This window comes from Pterocles gutturalis, unplaced genomic scaffold (genome assembly GCF_000699245.1).
Source record: "Pterocles gutturalis isolate BGI_N339 unplaced genomic scaffold, ASM69924v1 scaffold16857, whole genome shotgun sequence".
NCBI lineage: Eukaryota > Metazoa > Chordata > Aves > Pterocliformes > Pteroclidae > Pterocles > Pterocles gutturalis.
The window spans coordinates 40,976-58,212 of NW_010108225.1; the positions used below are offsets into that span (position 1 = coordinate 40,976).

Sequence of the window (17,237 nt, forward strand, 5' to 3'; positions counted from 1 at the left end):
GGTGATGTCTTTGACTCCACCGCACTGTTGAAGGTCTGGATGTTCTCTGAGGAGTAGAGGCCTGCTGGGCTGTTGTACTGAGCAGTGATCACTCTGGGGGCAGAAGCCGTGGCAGCAGTGAAGGGTACCGCGCTCCGGTTGTGTGCACTTCCTATGTGCCTTATTTCCTGCATGCAAAGGAGCAGAGGCAAAAAATCAGAGGTGCTCAGGCATGCAGGTGGGATGTGATGGGGCAGCCTGAAGCAAGCAGCCGCTGCAGTGGTGGCCTTTGCATGTGGTGTCGGTGGAGGAGCATATGACCACGACCACCAAAGCAGGTGAGCACCCTCCACACATCATGAGTGCTTCTGGCCCCGTCCTGGGTGGCTTCAAGCTGACCTTCAGGCCATTTCAGAGCTGACATGCTGGGAACATAAGAGCTCAGAAACACTGCCAGAGCTATTAGCTCAAGCTGCCACATGCCTGGGAGCTCCTGCAAGCCTACAGGAAGCCACAGGACCTACCTTCTCTACAAGACTACACATTTTAAGCATTCCTTGCCATTCCTGAAAGCAGGGCTGATTGCTATGTCGAAGTGAAGATGAGGGGAAGAAAGAGCAGCACTCTTCAATGACATCTGAAAGTTTGGCTTTCCTTAGGTAAGGGCAACCCAAAAAGAACAGATTTGTCATTACTACAAGTGCTCTGGAGCATATCTGCTCCTTCAGCTAAGACTGGGGTTCACAGCTGTCTTTGATGAACAAATTTGGGTTTTCTGGACAAGAAATTACCACAACAAAGGTGGGAAGATGAGCCTTGTTAATACGAAAGACTGTCCGCAGATAGTGACAGCTAAATGCCAGACTTCTTCAGGGCCAGAAGCATGAGGTACCACCCAGATGTTTTGGGTTTGCTGCAAACTGGAGGCTTCCAGAGGTACTAGTGGATACCTAGAAACATTGGTTACAACTTAAAATGAAAGGTGCCAAATCCCAGTTAAATATTTAAGACATGAGCTAAGACTCTTCCGAACCACAGGCAGCGCTAACAGAAATAGGGAAATTTCTAAGCCCCATCACTAGAAAAAGAATTAGCACCTTGGGGCAGAGTCAATAACATCCAGGGCTTACTTCTCCCCAAAGAAGACACTTGACCAAACCAAGGAGTGAGCACAACAGGGTCTCACTAGAGCAGGCAGAAGGTGGCTGAAATATTCAGGGCTAAAAGATGGCACCAAAATGTGAATTTTGAAATGTTTCAGCCAGCTGTAGAAATTGGCAATGGGATAACTACAGGGCTAAGACCCAACAGCACAGGATGAAATGAGGCCCTTCTTAACACATTGGGCCCATGGTTCCCAGTTATAATCAACACAACCAGTTCCCCCTCCCACTCCATACAGGCACTGACTTCTACAGCAACAACACGAGCCTTTGCCACCCTTTGAACATCTCACGGCCTTTGTTTGATAGAGCTATAATTACAGGATAAACACTCACCAGAATGACTATATTCCCCTACAGATTTTTCTTTATATCACTTTATGTCCTCAGATTTTCTTAGGCAGCGGGCTAGCATTCCCAGACTGACAGATGGGAGTCATCTCACTTCATGGCACTTGAATGCTATTTATGGCATCAAGCACAGCATAGCATCCCTCAGAGAAGAGCAGGGTGTATCCAAAAGCACTCATCAGTTACAAGTCATTTGAAATCAGTGGGGTAGCTCAAGATGTTCAGGTGTGGGGTGGCGAGACTGCTCTCCCACAGCTTTCTGGCTGATATGTATGGACATCAGCCATGACGCTTTCCCACACACCAAAGGAAAAAAGACCCTGGAGTAATTAGCTAATCTCCCTTTGTTGCCATCTCATTCAAAGCACATAATAGGGCTCACAAAAATAGTCTTTCCCAGGGCTGAAAATGCAGATTTTAGCAAAAAAAGATTACTTCAGACAGTATATCACACCATGGGGAAAAGTATCAGTGATCTGATATCAGCACTAAATAAACATGCTAGCCCACCATGCGGAAGGCCACAAGTAGGAGAGGGTTTCAGATGTGCACACAAATAGTTGGTTTAATGAAAGTCAGAAGCAGAAGTTTTAGGCTAAATGGGTTATACTCTTACATCAAATAGGCTCAAAGTTTAAATCATGTCACAACCTGTATTGTGGAAACATTTAATATTAACCAAGAATTAGAGAAAGGGAAGTAATTTAGGGTATTTTTTTTAAGTCTGGTTTCCTAAGGAATTAAGGTGTCTCAATTACATACTCCACATGCATGTGGGCACATTCTCACCCCCATCAAGGACCTCTGAATCTGTCAGCCAAGCCCAAATCAGTTTGACAGAGTGATGGAGGCTTCAAGGATGTTTAAGCTCCTACAAATGTTGTGAAAATAGACAGCCAGATGGAGGAAAGAGACTGAAATCACATTAGTGCCTTGACTCCAGCAAGAGCTGCAACATGCACTCAGGCACAGAGTCCACACAGGAGATTTTGTCCCACTTTTGGACACCGAGCGGGTTTTCTGCTGTGTAATAACATCCCAGGACCATAATGAAGCTTTCAAGTGTCAGGGTATCTGTAGTAGCTCTCATGTAAAGTTCACTAAGGGAGTTTATAACAAGTCAAACAGAGATATTTGTGCAGAAGATGGTGTCTGAAGCTTAGACTAGAAAAATCCCATTTTAAGAACAGTGTAGAAGGTGTATAAACTGGGGGTCTACAGACAAGTATTACAAGAGCAGTAACATTATAAAGGGCATTTGGATAATCCAAATTGTCAAGCACTTCCTGTCATGCTGTGATGCTCTTTCTGCTTGAGCTGTGGAAGGAATTTGCAAAGAACAAGTGCTTTCATGAGCCAAAGATCAAAAGATAACGTGTTCTCACTGTCAAATGCATTTACTGAGGTATTTGCCAGACCTACCAATCCAGGCCCTGTGCTGTGCAGCAGTTTTGTTAAAGCCCCAGCTCCTGGAATCATGTGTTTATGTGAGTTTATATAACTTACTACTGGAAAAAAAAAATTGGAAATGTGACACTCCCAAAACCCTGTCTGCAAGCAGGCAAGTTAAAAATGTTTGTACAAAAACACTGCTATATTGTGCACGTGTTGGGGATGCAGCGCCTGGTTTATGCAGTTAAGATGCCCAGGGTTTGCAGCATCTCTAAGGCTGTGATGTTCCCAGGACCAATGGAGGGAAAAGGGGGCAAGCAGCATTAAACAGCATCCCTGGCTGAAGCATGAACTGCAAGAACAGTAAGCAACTGTCTGTTTGCAAAGGAAGAGCTGGCAGTCAGACACAAGGACATGCTCTTACCCGGTCAGAGCAGGAGCTGCTCGCTCTTTGTCAGTAGTACAGAGGAGTGTGACTAACATTAGATCTTTTTGGAGACAACTTTGCTTGGTATCTACAGGCAGATCCAGAAGCACTTACCTTGTCCTTCCTGCAAGCCATGGTGCTGCCTCAGACCCTGTCTGCAGTGGGCTGCAGTCAGAAGCGAGCAGGGGTACTGGCAGTGGTTATTTCAGTCTGAAGTTGGGGTATGGAAGCTTCCAAGCCTCCAGGCAGGATATTTAAGAGCTGTATTTTACTACTATATACTGATGCCATTATAGTTAAACTGCTTAGTCTGTGCAGACACCAGCCTCCTTCCTTTGCTGAGGTACATCTCCAGAGGGGCTGTCAGAGGGGCTACCCCAAGCTAAAATGGATTAACTACTGCACAAACATCTCTGCCAGGGTGCTGCTTCTGAACTCAGAGGGGTCTCATCTTGCTTCACTTTCAAACTGAAGTGGACTTTCAAGGAGAAAATAAGCCACATGAGGAGGCTGTAAACCAGAAGACAATGGTTCATGAAAAAGAGGATGACTGCAGTGCCACTAATCCATTTCCAGTTTACAAGGCGCAACAGATACATCGTCTTAAAGTCCCCCCACTGGGCAGAGGCTGACTTCCAACACAAGCAGGGACATTCTTCCAATAGCCTCTTCCATTCCTGAAACTATCTCCTCTATATGAACGAGCTCCAAATGGCTTTGGAGCATGACCCCCACAAGCTCCCAAGTCCTTCAGGCACCCGTGCAAATCCCCCCATCGCAGAGAAAAAGCTACTTCCAATCCCAAGGACAAACAAGGTTTGTATGACCCCAGTTTTAGGTCAAATACACAGGCCTCCTACCAGATGGGTTTTCTGGTGCTGGCTGTTGGTGGCAGCAGCCCTCTCTGGGGGCGGATGGGGACACCACCACATGCTGCACGCGCTGCACCATGGCCCTTCCAGCTTGGTGCTAAGGGGCTTACCCCGCCATCCCAGCCTTCCTGGCTGGGAGCCGCCAGTCACAGTGCCAGGCTGGGGGGACGAGGAAAAACGTTCCAGCGCCAGGGCAGGAAGCAGACCAGCATTTCCTACCACACTGGCTGCAGCCTGCGTCATGGGGAATTATCTGGAAAAACAATGGCCCCTTCCTCCCTCTCATCCCGCTTGCACCAACCCAAGCTTGGTGACGCTGAAGCCCAGTCTGTGAAATCCCCACAGCTGTGTCAGCCACCAGCTCCACACTCAGGGCCAGCTAGCAGCTCACAGTATGGGTGGCTGCTTCCTCCTCACCATGCTCCGGAGATGGATGGACATGGCTACCACCATGGGACCTGCTCGTCCCGGGAATCGGGGCACAGGACTCTAGGGAAATTCCTAGCTCCCAGCAAGGCAGAGAGATGGACGGACAGCCCAGGATGAGGCACCTCCATTGGCTGAGCTCATGCTGGCACGCATCAGGGGCATAAAGCCACCCGGATGCCTCCATGGTCCCAAGTGCCCTCAGGCAGGTTGGGGGTGGTCTAGGGTGAGGGTGGGCTCTTGGGTCCATGGTGATGTGGCCAAGGCCATCCCGGCTGCACTGACCTCACCACCACCAGAAACAGGAAAAACCTGGAGGCTTTTTGTACTTGCTAAATAAACTAAACGGAGATGTGAGGGGTTGGGCACTCCTCTCCCCGAAGCAGGGTTTTCCTCTCCTGGCAGGGCTGGGGCCTCAGAGGTGCTGGCTACTGCCCTGCTCCCCTGCCTTCCTCCTGCCCCTTCTCAGGCCACCTCCCTGCAGCCTATGGACCAAAAGCAGGTTGAGTATGGAGCAGGGGGACGCCTGAAGCCACCGAAGACTAGCTTCAGGTGTGGAGTTGTGATTTAGAGACTGGCCAGCGCAGTTATTTCCCGAAGCTCCAGCTCTCAGAGTCAGGGAATTCACTCTGACCTCATGTTACAAATTAAAAAAAAAAAATTAGCACCCAGGCTCTGAAGTTGCAGGCAGAAGCAAAAGTCCCCATGGCCTCAGAGGTCCCCAAAGCGGCCAAGCAAGCCAGCGTAACCTGCTGCCCCACTGGGCCCCATAAACTGGGATGGTTTACCATCCCATGGCAGAACCCGAGGCTCGGGGCGGGCGATCCTGGATTGCACACCTCAAGAGCCACACCAAGAGGAAACAAGATTAAACTTTTCTCAGTATAAATGTTTACTCAGCTCTAAGAAAATGGGCCCCTGACCAAACCTCAACAAACAAGCGCGCTCTGGTCCTGTGGGTGGGAAAGGAGAGCGGACACCGGCGGCCAAACCCCCTGGCCCCATCCTCGCTTTTGCGCAGCCGCCTGGGGAGCTCAGGCCGTGCTCATGCCCAGCTGGCGCGCCGGGGGGAGGCTGCCCATGCCAAACATGCTGCAACAGCTCAGAAGAGGATGTCTCCATGGCAAACTCTACCCCATACTATGTTTCATCAGCTGTGAGCACAAGTATTAAGAAGTGCCTTTACTTTCACCTCTCACTCTGTTATTGTTTGGGGTTTTTCAGCTATGGAAAGATCTTTTGCAATGCTTTGAAATCTGATTAGAAATTAGGAAGGGTTTGGTGCTTTGTTATTCTAGGGGGGTAAAACAACAAGGCTGGCTTCCCACATCCTCTCCCTCCACATCCCCGACACATTCCACATCCATGTGGTAACGCCTTTTAACCAAAACCAGCAGGTCACGACACGCCAGCACGGTTCCCTTGTCTGAAACACAATGTTGTTACTTTATATACCCATTGCTTCATGCATTGCCCACACACGCATGGCCTTATCAAAGACCAAGCCAGCTACACACCCAGTTTCTATAGCTCCTGCCCTCTCCATATCCAAGGAGATAAAATACACAAGATGGAAACAATGACATCACTCTGTGAGGACGAGGAGGACAGGGCAGGCACTCTTAAGATGCCTTGGGAAGACAGAAGTGGCTGTCTGTCGCTGTCATCCCACAAATACCATGATTCAACTCCACAGCTCCTCCGGCTGCATGTCTGGAGGTTATTTCTCATTAAAAAAAAACCCAAAACGTCCTCATGTTTGAAAGCCTGTATCTTCTGCGGTTCAGAAGAGCTGACCTATCCATCTCAAACCAAGAGTTTTCACTGACATTCTTGAGGGGTGACGTTAACACTTGTGACTTGCTGCAAATGGGGTATGTGGCCGTCAGGGAGCAGGACAAGCTTTTTTTGGAGACAGTCCTGATGCTGACCACCCTGGAAGCTGGTCTCTCTCAGCTCATTTCCTACATGAGCTCACTCAGCTCAGAGACCTAGGCCCCACTGACCTCAGTGTCCTACAAATACAGGGGAAACAAAAAAAGACAAACCTTCTCCCACAGAGCCCAGGTCTGACAAGACACGGCACAGTCTGAAGGATAAAGAGTTTTGTTGTTTATTTAAGGGGCAATACAGCCATGCACACAAAGCTCAATGCCTGGCCCCGGGTTACCAGAGAGCACGGCAGAGGCTGAAAGTTATGCTGGTCTCTGGTCAGCATCATAAGCATTAAAATTACCTTAGTCACCAACTAACTTGTTCTCTCTTGCTGTGATCACTTTTCTCAAGAAAACTTAAGCAGAAGGGAGAGACAGACATGTTATTTTAATCTTTCCCACTGTGGTGAGGAAAAGCTCTTTGTGGGAAAATGACACCGAGTGATTGCCCTTAGGACTGGCTGAGAAGTGCAAGTGAAATAATTGAGTAAATATACTAAGAAGACTCCGTCATTTCCTTCCCCTAATGTTGCCATGGTCACACCCAAAACAAAGCTGGCTCAGCCGCTGAGCCATCACCACTGATAAGCTGCTGCACCTTTTGATGAAATGTGATTTTGTCATCACTCTCGCCTCAGTTTAAATTAACGTAGAAGGATAAAGGTAATGGTAATAAAATAATAATAAGGCTGTGGCTCTTTCATGGGGAAAGGTCAGCTTAGACAATGAAGTCAGCCTTAGGATTCAGGACTTCAGGGAAGGCATGGGAGGTTGCTGAATGCCTTTTTATTTATGCCTTTTCATTTTCCAAAGGCACATAAGAGCATCTTGAACTTGCGTTCCAAGTAAGGGAAAATATTTCCACAGGACGACACAGCATTTCACCAAGTATCAGCCTCCAAAAGGCTTACGGAAGTAAACAAAAAGTCTCTTTCAAATGGGGTAAAAAAATGTATAAGCAGTGATCTTAAAATATGTAGCTAGTCACACAGTCCTTTAGACAAACTGAAAATTAGTTTCTCTTGCAAGATCTTTTGCAAAGATCTAGTTATTTAACTGCACCAATAAAATAGGAAGAGGAAAAAAAGGTGGATAAGTGCTGTGAGAAATGTCATTTAAGATACTGAAGGTAGAAGAGGCAACATCAAACTACTTAATCTTAAAGAAAGGTGAAAACTTATGTGAATAATTGCAGTCCAATTTCTACAGCAAAGGATTTAAAGCTTTTTTTTTTTTTGAGCCTGAAGTAAGTCTATTCACATGTATGATTATATTTCTGCTTTCAAAGGGCTGTGCACAAAACCAGTGAGAAACATCTTCAGAGAACCCTGGTTCAGGACTTAAGTGAACCACTTGGACTCAATATGTCCTGTTGTCTTTGGTAAGTGAATTAGTAAGTGTTCTGCACGAGACTGTCAACAAAAAAAAGCAAATATATTATTTTCACTGGTGAGTGAGTTAAAAAAACCTGAACAGCTCAGACAGCACTGCCTTCAAAGATTGGGCTCTACTCACAACCTCTACCAATCTTGTTGGAAATGTAAGATCAGCATCTTTGTGGTAAAATTCATAGCAGTTTGCCATGCTAGTATATATCTGCACAGCATCTTCTGCACTCTGCTGATCATGATTTGCAGCAGTCCTGGATGAAATCTGTGGTGATGCTGCAAAGACACAGCCCCAGAGTGCCTTGGCCAATGCTTGCCACGGCTCTGGCAGGAGTCAGCATGCTCCTCTGACATCATGCTCCAAGCAGACAGACCTCACCAAAAACCCCACTCACTGCAGTCAGCTACTGAAAAAGGAAATGGGTGTGTATTTAAAAAAAAATCAAACAACAAAACAACAAACCCTTAAAACTTTATGCTGATCATTACACTTTTCTTTGGCACAGTGGACTAGATGTTCAGGCATTGTTAAGCAGGAAAGGTAAATGGGAGCTTGTGGTTGGGAGACATGAGACACATATCTTCCCTCACGCTGCTGAATTCCTCCACTTGAATATGTAGCAGGCAAAGCCCTTAAAAGGAAAGCCCCATGCTCTGAAAAACAGCAAGCACTACTCATGTAGGCCACTGAAAATGACTTAATTGACATCATTTTAAGGAAGGGAAGAAGAAAGGCAAGACTTCTGTGAGAGCTTGAGTGTTCCTTTTACACCAGGAAATAAAACTCTTCTAGTGTCAGCCATCACAAGGGGTCAAAGCCTCATTTCAGGCAACAGTTGGTTCCTAGGGCAAGCTTAAGACAAGGGTCACCATCCAGAGATAAGATTTTTAACAGGAATCTCTCCACTGTGAGTTTCTCACCAAATTATCCTGACAAAGTCAGTTACAGGTTAGTTTCAACACAGTTACAGGTTGGTATGAAGAAATTCAGTTGTGCCACACATGGTAGCGTCGGGATATCTGCATAATGGCCAGAGCTAGAACCAGGATTAAGGACTAAGGTTGGGGTTCAGGAGGGGATGTGCTCCACTGCCAGAATTATTGCTGAATCCTGCACAGTCTGACCTTCATGATGCCCTTTACTTGGATTTTAGAATGCAGGACATGACTTGTAATTCAAAGGCTAGAGTTATAGTTGGTCCCTCTCACCCATGTTCTCAGTGAATTGCAGGAGGCTCCCTGAAAGAGTCCAGGGATGACTCCCATGAAAACACTCCTCCTGGAGGGCAGCTGATTAAAGGAGAGCCATTGATTAGGGTTAAAACTGCCAGAGCAAATGAGTGGCATCAGTTAATTAAAATAGCCTATATTTAGTACTTGATCAGCAGTGGATATCTCTTCAGTGACCCAGGCTGGACTGGGGGGAAAAGTGTGGTGGTGCAGCTAGGGATGGCGGATCTGCAGCCATGGGTTTCTTGCTGCAGTTAACTAAACTTAATGAGCTACATTCAACTCCCACCTGGTGTGTGTAGTGCCCTATGTTTAATTCTAGGGCACTCAGCTAAATTCTGGTTAATGGCTGGGTTAGGGACTTGGACTCCAGGATCAAGTCTCCTGCTGGATTAAACAACAGCCCTCTGTAGCCTTGCAGCAGAGCCTCAGCACAGACTCTGACCCACTCCTTCGGCAAGTGACAGCCCTCAAGTCCGCAGGGTTTGCAGCAGCACATCTCCAGAGCTTGGGCAGCAGATGACACAGACCAGATCTCAGCTCAGCAGTGTTATAGGCAGGTGTCACTGCACGGCCCCAACCCAGCCTAAGTCCAAATGGCTCAGCCTCATGCTGTGCCTTGGCTAAGTTATGACATATCTGGAGAATACCACATCTCATTCTTGAGCCAAGCAATACACAGCAGCTTGGCATAAGAGGGAGCATGGACAGATCCCAGGCCAAGATCTGGGCGGAGCGCTGCTGCACATCTGCTACTTTAGGTTCAGGTCCTTTCCAACCCAAACAGACATATTAGCACTTAATTAATTGTAGAGTCAAATTAATTTTATCTCTACTTACTTTTCTAGAAAGACTCAAATGGGATGTGTGCTAGGGCCAGAATCCCTGTCACTGCCCTGATGAAAATATAGAAAAATGCCATTGCTTTCAGGGCAGTTATTGTAGATCTGTGCAGTGTAATGCTCCAAACCTAGCCCAGGCCATGTCCTTCCACAGGGCACTGTTATTACTATGCTTACTTGACAGAGACAGCAGACCAATGAAGCAAGGCTGCCAAAAGGTTACAAAACCAACCTCCTAGACAGAGGCTGCAAGATCTGCCCCACAGATAAAAATATAAAAGGCTGGTGTGTTTCTCTTCCACTTTCTTCATGGCTAGCCTGCTAGTAAGAACCTGCTGGTAAGAGGAAAAAACATAACAACAAAAATACCCCTAACAAAAAACACTAAGAATTAACGATTTTCCTCCCTCCTATCTGTGCAAATCAACAGCCTTAGCAATGGTAGCAATGATTCACCGAGCCACACCTCTACAGTGCCTTTTGTGCCCTGTGGTAGGTGTAAGCATGCAGATGGCAGGAGACAATGCCTCCGATCCAAGCAGCTTACCCTTGACAAGGTATCTGACTAGCTCTCCACAGCAGCAATCTTACCATAAGGGAGGGAGTCTGTCTCTGAAGGTTTCCAAATTTCTAGGAGCTATGCGCTATCCTCAGTGCAACCAACGGGGTGACACACGCTCAGCTCCTTGGAGGATCAGGCCAGAAGCCGCTCCAAAGTCAGAGAAGAAGTAAGCAGGAAAAAGAAGAGCATGTGGACACTCCATTACTCACCTGAGGCTGAGAGGCCAGATTCATTTTATAAGGATGCGTCTTTCCCTCCTCATTTACAAACGGTGACCAGACTTTTGACTCCGTTCTGCAACACACAGATTTTTAATAGTTAATCTACTTTCATCACTGAACATCATTACTGTTATTAAAGACTTTAAGTTCATCAGCTGAAAACACTTCCTCAGTCTTTTGTATATAGCACTGTCCACATCAGGAGGAATCTAGACAGCCTCATTTTAGGCATGTAACTTGGATGACTTAGTTATGTTGTACGAGGTCCTTGGAGAAAGACAGGATCTCTGCAGTCACTGTCCTGGCTTATCCTTTGGGAATTCACTGGCAACACAAGAAGCATGGGATCCAACCCAGGCAGTAGAGTTGGGGGTTACCCAAACAGCAGAAGATGGAGCTATCCCTCAGATGCAGAACCTTTAATTAAGTGGGACAATTCAGATTACTCTTTTATGGGTAGCCAGGAAGAGGAATGATTCTTGTCTGTATTGACTATAAAGAGAACATTTTGTTCTTAAAGTTGTGCTGCCTTTGATAAGCCAGAAGTATTTTTTGGTTTAGGTCTCCAGAATTTTCTTCTTATTTATACAGTGGTATCCATGCTGAACGAACAGAGGCTTTTGGGAACGATGAAAAAAATGGGTCCAAGTCTGCAATGGGACTAAGAACTGAGACGACATAATGTGTCCAAGAGAAAGTCTGCATAACCTTTGCTGGTCTGTGGTCTGACCCAATTAGTCACAGCAGCCTGAAACACAAGTCAAGATTTGTGACCAAAACCAACCGCTTTTACCATAATTATTCTGGAGTTTTCCTATGGACCAAGTGGTGAGGAAGGAGTAGAGTGCTTAGGTTTGCTTGATATACTTTGTAGGAAACATGCTACCTACATTTCTCAGAAGTACAGACAGTTGTTAGCATCTGAGATGAACTAAACAATGCCACTTTTCCCAGACTTTTTAATAGTAGGGAACGAGTGGCTGCAGTACTGCTTAATAAAAACCGTTGTTCAATGCTAAACATTGCATAATACAGCAACCAGATGGCTGATAATCTCTTAGGATGAGTTTTGAAAACCATGTCCTGTTTTGACAGAAGCCCTTTGTAGAATCTGCAACTACAAATAGATGTACTTCCCAGATATTTGTGGGTCCAGGGCCAGCTACAATTTAAGTACTTATTTAGAAGAACAGGAATAATTCCACTGAGAATTAACTGGATAACTGGAAAGATACTTTAAACAGAAAAGGCTTATAAAACTGACAAGGATGGAGAAACAGTGTGTAGAGCTACCCAGGATAAACTCAATCTGGTTTACACCATTCCTCTAAAAGCCCTCCAATGTCTGGATATTTTTTAAACAGCCCAAACTTAACTGTGATGCACATGTATATCCCAGACATTTGCTGCACAAGTAGTATTTTAAGACTTACACCCAGAGGGTTGCTCAGTGGGAGGAGATGGGAGGCAGCATTCTCACCTGGGGAAGAGGAGAAATTTTATTGGCCTGCTATAGCATTTATTGCACTCTGGACTTTACACGGAAGAAAGCTGAAGCCTGCTGTGCTGTACCTCCTTTCGCAGGAAAGTACAAAGACACAGGTCACACCAGATATCATCCTTTACAAGCATTCAGGTACAGCAAACCTTTGACTCCGGGCTATTGCACCCTGCGGGCTATTGTATCCCTGCTCATACCCAACAATCTACACCACCCCAGTCCTGGCATCTGGCAAGCTGGGGCACTACACACAGACTAACAAATATGAATGTAATAGCTGCATGGGATCAGATCTATGCCAATCTGATCATTATCTTGTCCCAACAGCTGCTGTTTGCTGGATGCACAACACACCCCAGGTGAATATAAAACTGCCATTCTAAACCAGCCATTCCCTCCTTGCTTCTGGCAACCCATGCATTAAGGTGCCTGAGGAACCAGCGATTTTACCTAGATTCTAGCTATCAAGCCTGACAAAGTCACAGCCATCTCTAGGATGGTTGTATTTTGCACTTGAAGACTGTGTTTGCAGAGGGGAGCCGCCCGCTGACCAATGCAAACCCTTATTCCTTGAAAGTGTTTGGAGATCACGTGCAACCAAGTTTCACCTCCTCTGGAAAAACAGGGTACACAGCAAAGTACAGGGAAATCAAATACCCTGCCAGCCAGGCTGTAAGCAGGTGGACATTGGCTGGAGATGAGAGAACAGTTCAGAAAGCATTTAACACTTCAGCTGATTTCTAGCATGAGGCATCCCCATGTCAATTCTCACCAGCAGTAATCCAAGAACTTTTCAGGTAAATTTTTTGTTTGCAGCAGCTTAATATAATCAGATTTCAGAAGCCCCAAAAGGCCTCATTCAAACTGCAAATTAAAGCTTAGAGCACGCCAATATACAAACACAGAACAGAAACCTCCCCCTACCCCAGGCACTCGCTTTTGTCCCACTGCCCCTCAATCAATGCATTTGAGGTGACACAGCACATTGGTCTCCAGTGGAGGGGAAGCAGCTGTGGCCATCTACTGCAGCCAGTGTTTTGGAGTTGTTTTGGGGTTTTTTTACCAGATTTTTTTCCCTTATTTATTAGCAAGGCAAAAAAGCACAAGTTTGTTTCCCAGCCTGCTGCCATTCTGATCTGTCACTGGATATAAATGGAAGCAGCAAGGTCACTCCAGGCTTTACTTTGAATCCAGTTTAAAAGTTATCCAAACAGAAAGGTTAAATAGCCCGTGCAGTTGTCCCTCTAAGGCTGGGAGGATAAAGCTTCTCTTTGTCTTCTCAACAGCTGCAGCAGAGCCCTTCAGCCACTCTCAGCAGCCCATTTATGGCCCCAGCAAAGCTGCAAAGAGGAGACAGCTTCCCTCTCCTTGGCTTCGCCTAGCAGGGCTTTCAAGGTGCATGCTCTGTCTCATCACACTGCCTGTGGAGCCCACGGTCTGCAGGTCATTAGTGGGACTGCTATGTCTCAGCAAGGGTTTCCTGGCTCTGCTCCTGGTGTCACTGCCTGCACTTTTACTGAAGTGTGGCAGGAGAAAGAAAAATAACACCTAAAAGTTCACCTTATGTCCCACTGCTGGCCCAGGACTTACTTTCTGAAAGGCTGGAAGGTATGGGCACAAGGCACAGACAAAGGGGTGGATTGGTTAGACTCATCACATTTGTATCTTATCTGTTCATATCTTATTTATATGAAGCAGGGAACAGATGTCAGAGCCGACATCTCAAACCCAGCCTCAGCAACGGTGCCTTGAGTTCACAGCAGGCTGTTACTGCTAGGACTGTAGTGGCTTTCTGGAGGATCTTCTTCAGATCTGGAGAAGAGGACCCCCAGCAACAAAATTGCCTTCACACTCCCCTTGGTGAGACAGTAACACTGCCACTGACCATGACCACTCTGTCAGGGCTGCCAGACCTGCCTTCCCACCCGTGGCGGGGCTGGATGTCCAACAGCCTGCTGGGGAATCACACCCTGTTTGCAGTGAAAGCCAGCAGGCTGCAGCATCCCCACAGGATCTCACAGACACCTGCTTGAATTGATGAATAGTTATTTTAGAATACGGTTTCTGATGCGTATTATCTCAAATGAGACTCCAGCAAAGAGCAACACTCAAACAGTGCAGAAAGAGAAGACAAAACCATGAGATTCAAACAAGCCTGGGAACAAGTGTCAGGCAAATTAATTGCAGGCATGTGGATATACAAACTTCGTCATGTTTGCAGTTTACATTTCCATGCTGTTTCCTTACTACAGGAGAGAGAGCAACCAAGACAGCCATGCATTTGCTGTTTCATCCAGGCAGAAACCAAGACCCAATATTAGAAAGAAATTTCTCTGATGCTAGTTTGGATGGGGAGGAACTGATAGGAAGGGGAGGAAGGAAACTGCATGCAAGTCAAGGCAGGAATCTGGAGAGGTATTTACAAAATACATTTTTCAAGAAGCTTGGCTTGAACATAGTATAATATAAACATTACAAGAGCCTAGATTTTGCTATCCATGCTTTGCGTGCAGAGCTGGGCCATAGCTTAGAGGGAACATTCAGAGCTGGAAAATGAGGGTCTAATTTTGTGTGCCAGGAACTGCATAAATAAGTTGTGTAAAGGCAAGAGGCACATTTATATTCCCACTTCAATCACTAGATGGAAACAACTAAGATACGAAAGTAGCAACTAAATGCATGGAGATTGAAAAGCTCCTTGTGCAACACAAAGTCTGCTACCTGAAAAATGAGGAGAGATCTAAAGAATTCCTCTTTCAACCTTCCCCAGAATTTTGGACAGACATTTTTATAATGTTTAGAGACTAACTACAAGAGCTTTCAGGCTACCAGGAAGGTTTTAATCAGCGTCTTAACTAACTACAACAGCTGCAAAGTACATGCCCTTGGATTTAAACACAAGCAGTCACTTTTAGCAACCATCCATTAATGGAAGTATTCACTTTGGCAAGCAAAATGGTACTTGGGCTGCACTCAGCCTATTGCCAATCAAACAGCAATCAATGCCAGTCAGAACTTCCTAGAGACAAGAGGCCCCAAATTAATTTCTTCACGCATGGCCCTCTGTTCCTTGCATTTCAGGTGCCTCTTCATAGAACCATACAATACTAAAGGGCAACTCCAGCTGCCCAGAAGCAGCAACAGAAGTTCATCACAAGCAGTGTCATTACAGCGTTATGAAGGATAAAACACACCTGACCGCTAAACTCACACTGTTCTTCCACTCACCAGCTGCAGAGGTAACTACTTTTGCCTTGCCAAAGAGGCGGTAAAAACACAACAAATGCCAAGCTTGACTTGCCAAAATGACTTTGAATGTGTCAATTGTTAGTACAAGTTTCTGGCAGGCGTCCAGGAGGGCTGGGCGCACCACACCAGCCATGGAGAGATTGTGAGCTGCCACGGAGGGCCAGGCAATCTGCATGCCCTTATATAGCTGCACGCAGAGCATCAGGCTTTTCCCAGGGCCCAGGGAATTATTAGTAAGATGACAGAGCTGGAAAACTCTTCTATGCAGGGAAACAAAAAGCAAACCTAAATGAGTCAACATATTCCAGCAACTTCCTAGAACACAAATTCGAGCCTATTGTGGCTTTGTGCAACCAGTCCCCACAGCTGAGACCTGGGAACATGTGGAGCAAGCAAGAGTGCAACTGAACCTACAAAATAAAATGCAGGTGACATCACACACATGCTCTCTTCTTCTTCATAAGCATCTACACATGATCCTTTCTGACAATGCATTTAATATGTGCTGGTGGCAGATCCGACTTCCCTTTCACTTTTCAAAGAGCAAATACATAGCTCCATTCCTTGGCATCACTTTTAGTGAAGTAACAGAGTGTTTTGCAAACAAAAAAGGTGCATTAATATATCATATGCTGGCAGCAGAGCTGCAGAAAAGCAGATTGAAATTTGAAGAAAAGGACAGTAGGAGCAGAACAAGAGATTACATGTTTCCAATCCCTTTTCACAAATATTCTTCTCGCACTACCACCCCCAACCTGCCTCCAGACATAGAGGGAAGGGCAGGCTCACTGCAGGAACACTTCTTTTTTGTTGAAAAAACCCCATATAAATACACACTTTACCTCTGAGTTGTTCAGAGCTTCATATAAGCACAGTTCCACCACCCATTTGGTGACTAAAGCCACAGGCAAAGAGCCATTTGTTTTAGAAATAAATTTTCACCTGTGCTGCAAAGAACATTCGTCTGCTTTTGTATATCTGCAGCTACAGCTACACAGAGCTGTGTGTCAAATTCACCATGAGCACTACCACTGACATCGGTCATGCTTGGTTCTTTTGGCTATGAGGTGAATTTTGTGGTAGGAGAATTTGTTTCTCCTGAGCCTTCCCTTCTATGAGTGATCTTTGTCAGTGCAAGTGTCTTTCCCAAAATACACTAAGTTTCCAAAGGCAGTTGATAGCTTTCTCCAGTCTGCTGGACACGTCCTGCTGCTTACCCCCATTAAAGGAAAATCAGAGGTGTGCTTGGAAGGATGCAGCCTGGCAGGAGGTTTTGCTCAACCTTAAAATGTCAGTGCAACGATGTACACACCCTAATTGGAAAAAAAAAAAGAAAAAAAAAAAAAAGAAAAAGAAAAAAAGAGCAACTCTTCTCAAAGACTCAAGCTCCAAAATGTCCTTTTTCCTATAAATGTGAGAGGCTCAAAACTCTGCCTGTGAAATTTATCAGTTTAGCAACCAGGTGGTTTTGAGTTGACTGAAGCACACTGTCTGCTGTAGGTCAGTCTCTCCACGTGTACCATACAAAACCATGGCGCTGAGCACGATTTTACAGCGCTGAAGACAACAATGGAACCTTTACTTTAGTTTCTTGGGAACTACATTTCTAAAAGCACTCTCTAGTCTGAAAGAAAAAAGCAAAATGAGTGAACAAACACCAGCTCAGAAAACTGCTGGAGCTGCTAGACATGCTAAATTCA

General features: G+C 45.8%; 1 protein-coding gene across 1 annotated transcript in view; it reads right to left on the reverse strand.

Annotated features, from left to right (window-relative positions):
• The window catches only part of PDLIM1 (PDZ and LIM domain 1), a 31,780-nt gene that overhangs the window by 10,765 nt on the left and 3,778 nt on the right, over positions 1–17,237 (reverse strand). The window contains exons 2-3 of the mRNA XM_010072552.1: positions 10,776–10,860; positions 1–167 (exon numbers count right to left, since the gene is read on the reverse strand). Coding sequence (XP_010070854.1) covers positions 1–167; positions 10,776–10,860 — 252 coding nt within the window. The remainder of the gene's footprint in view (positions 168–10,775; positions 10,861–17,237) is intronic.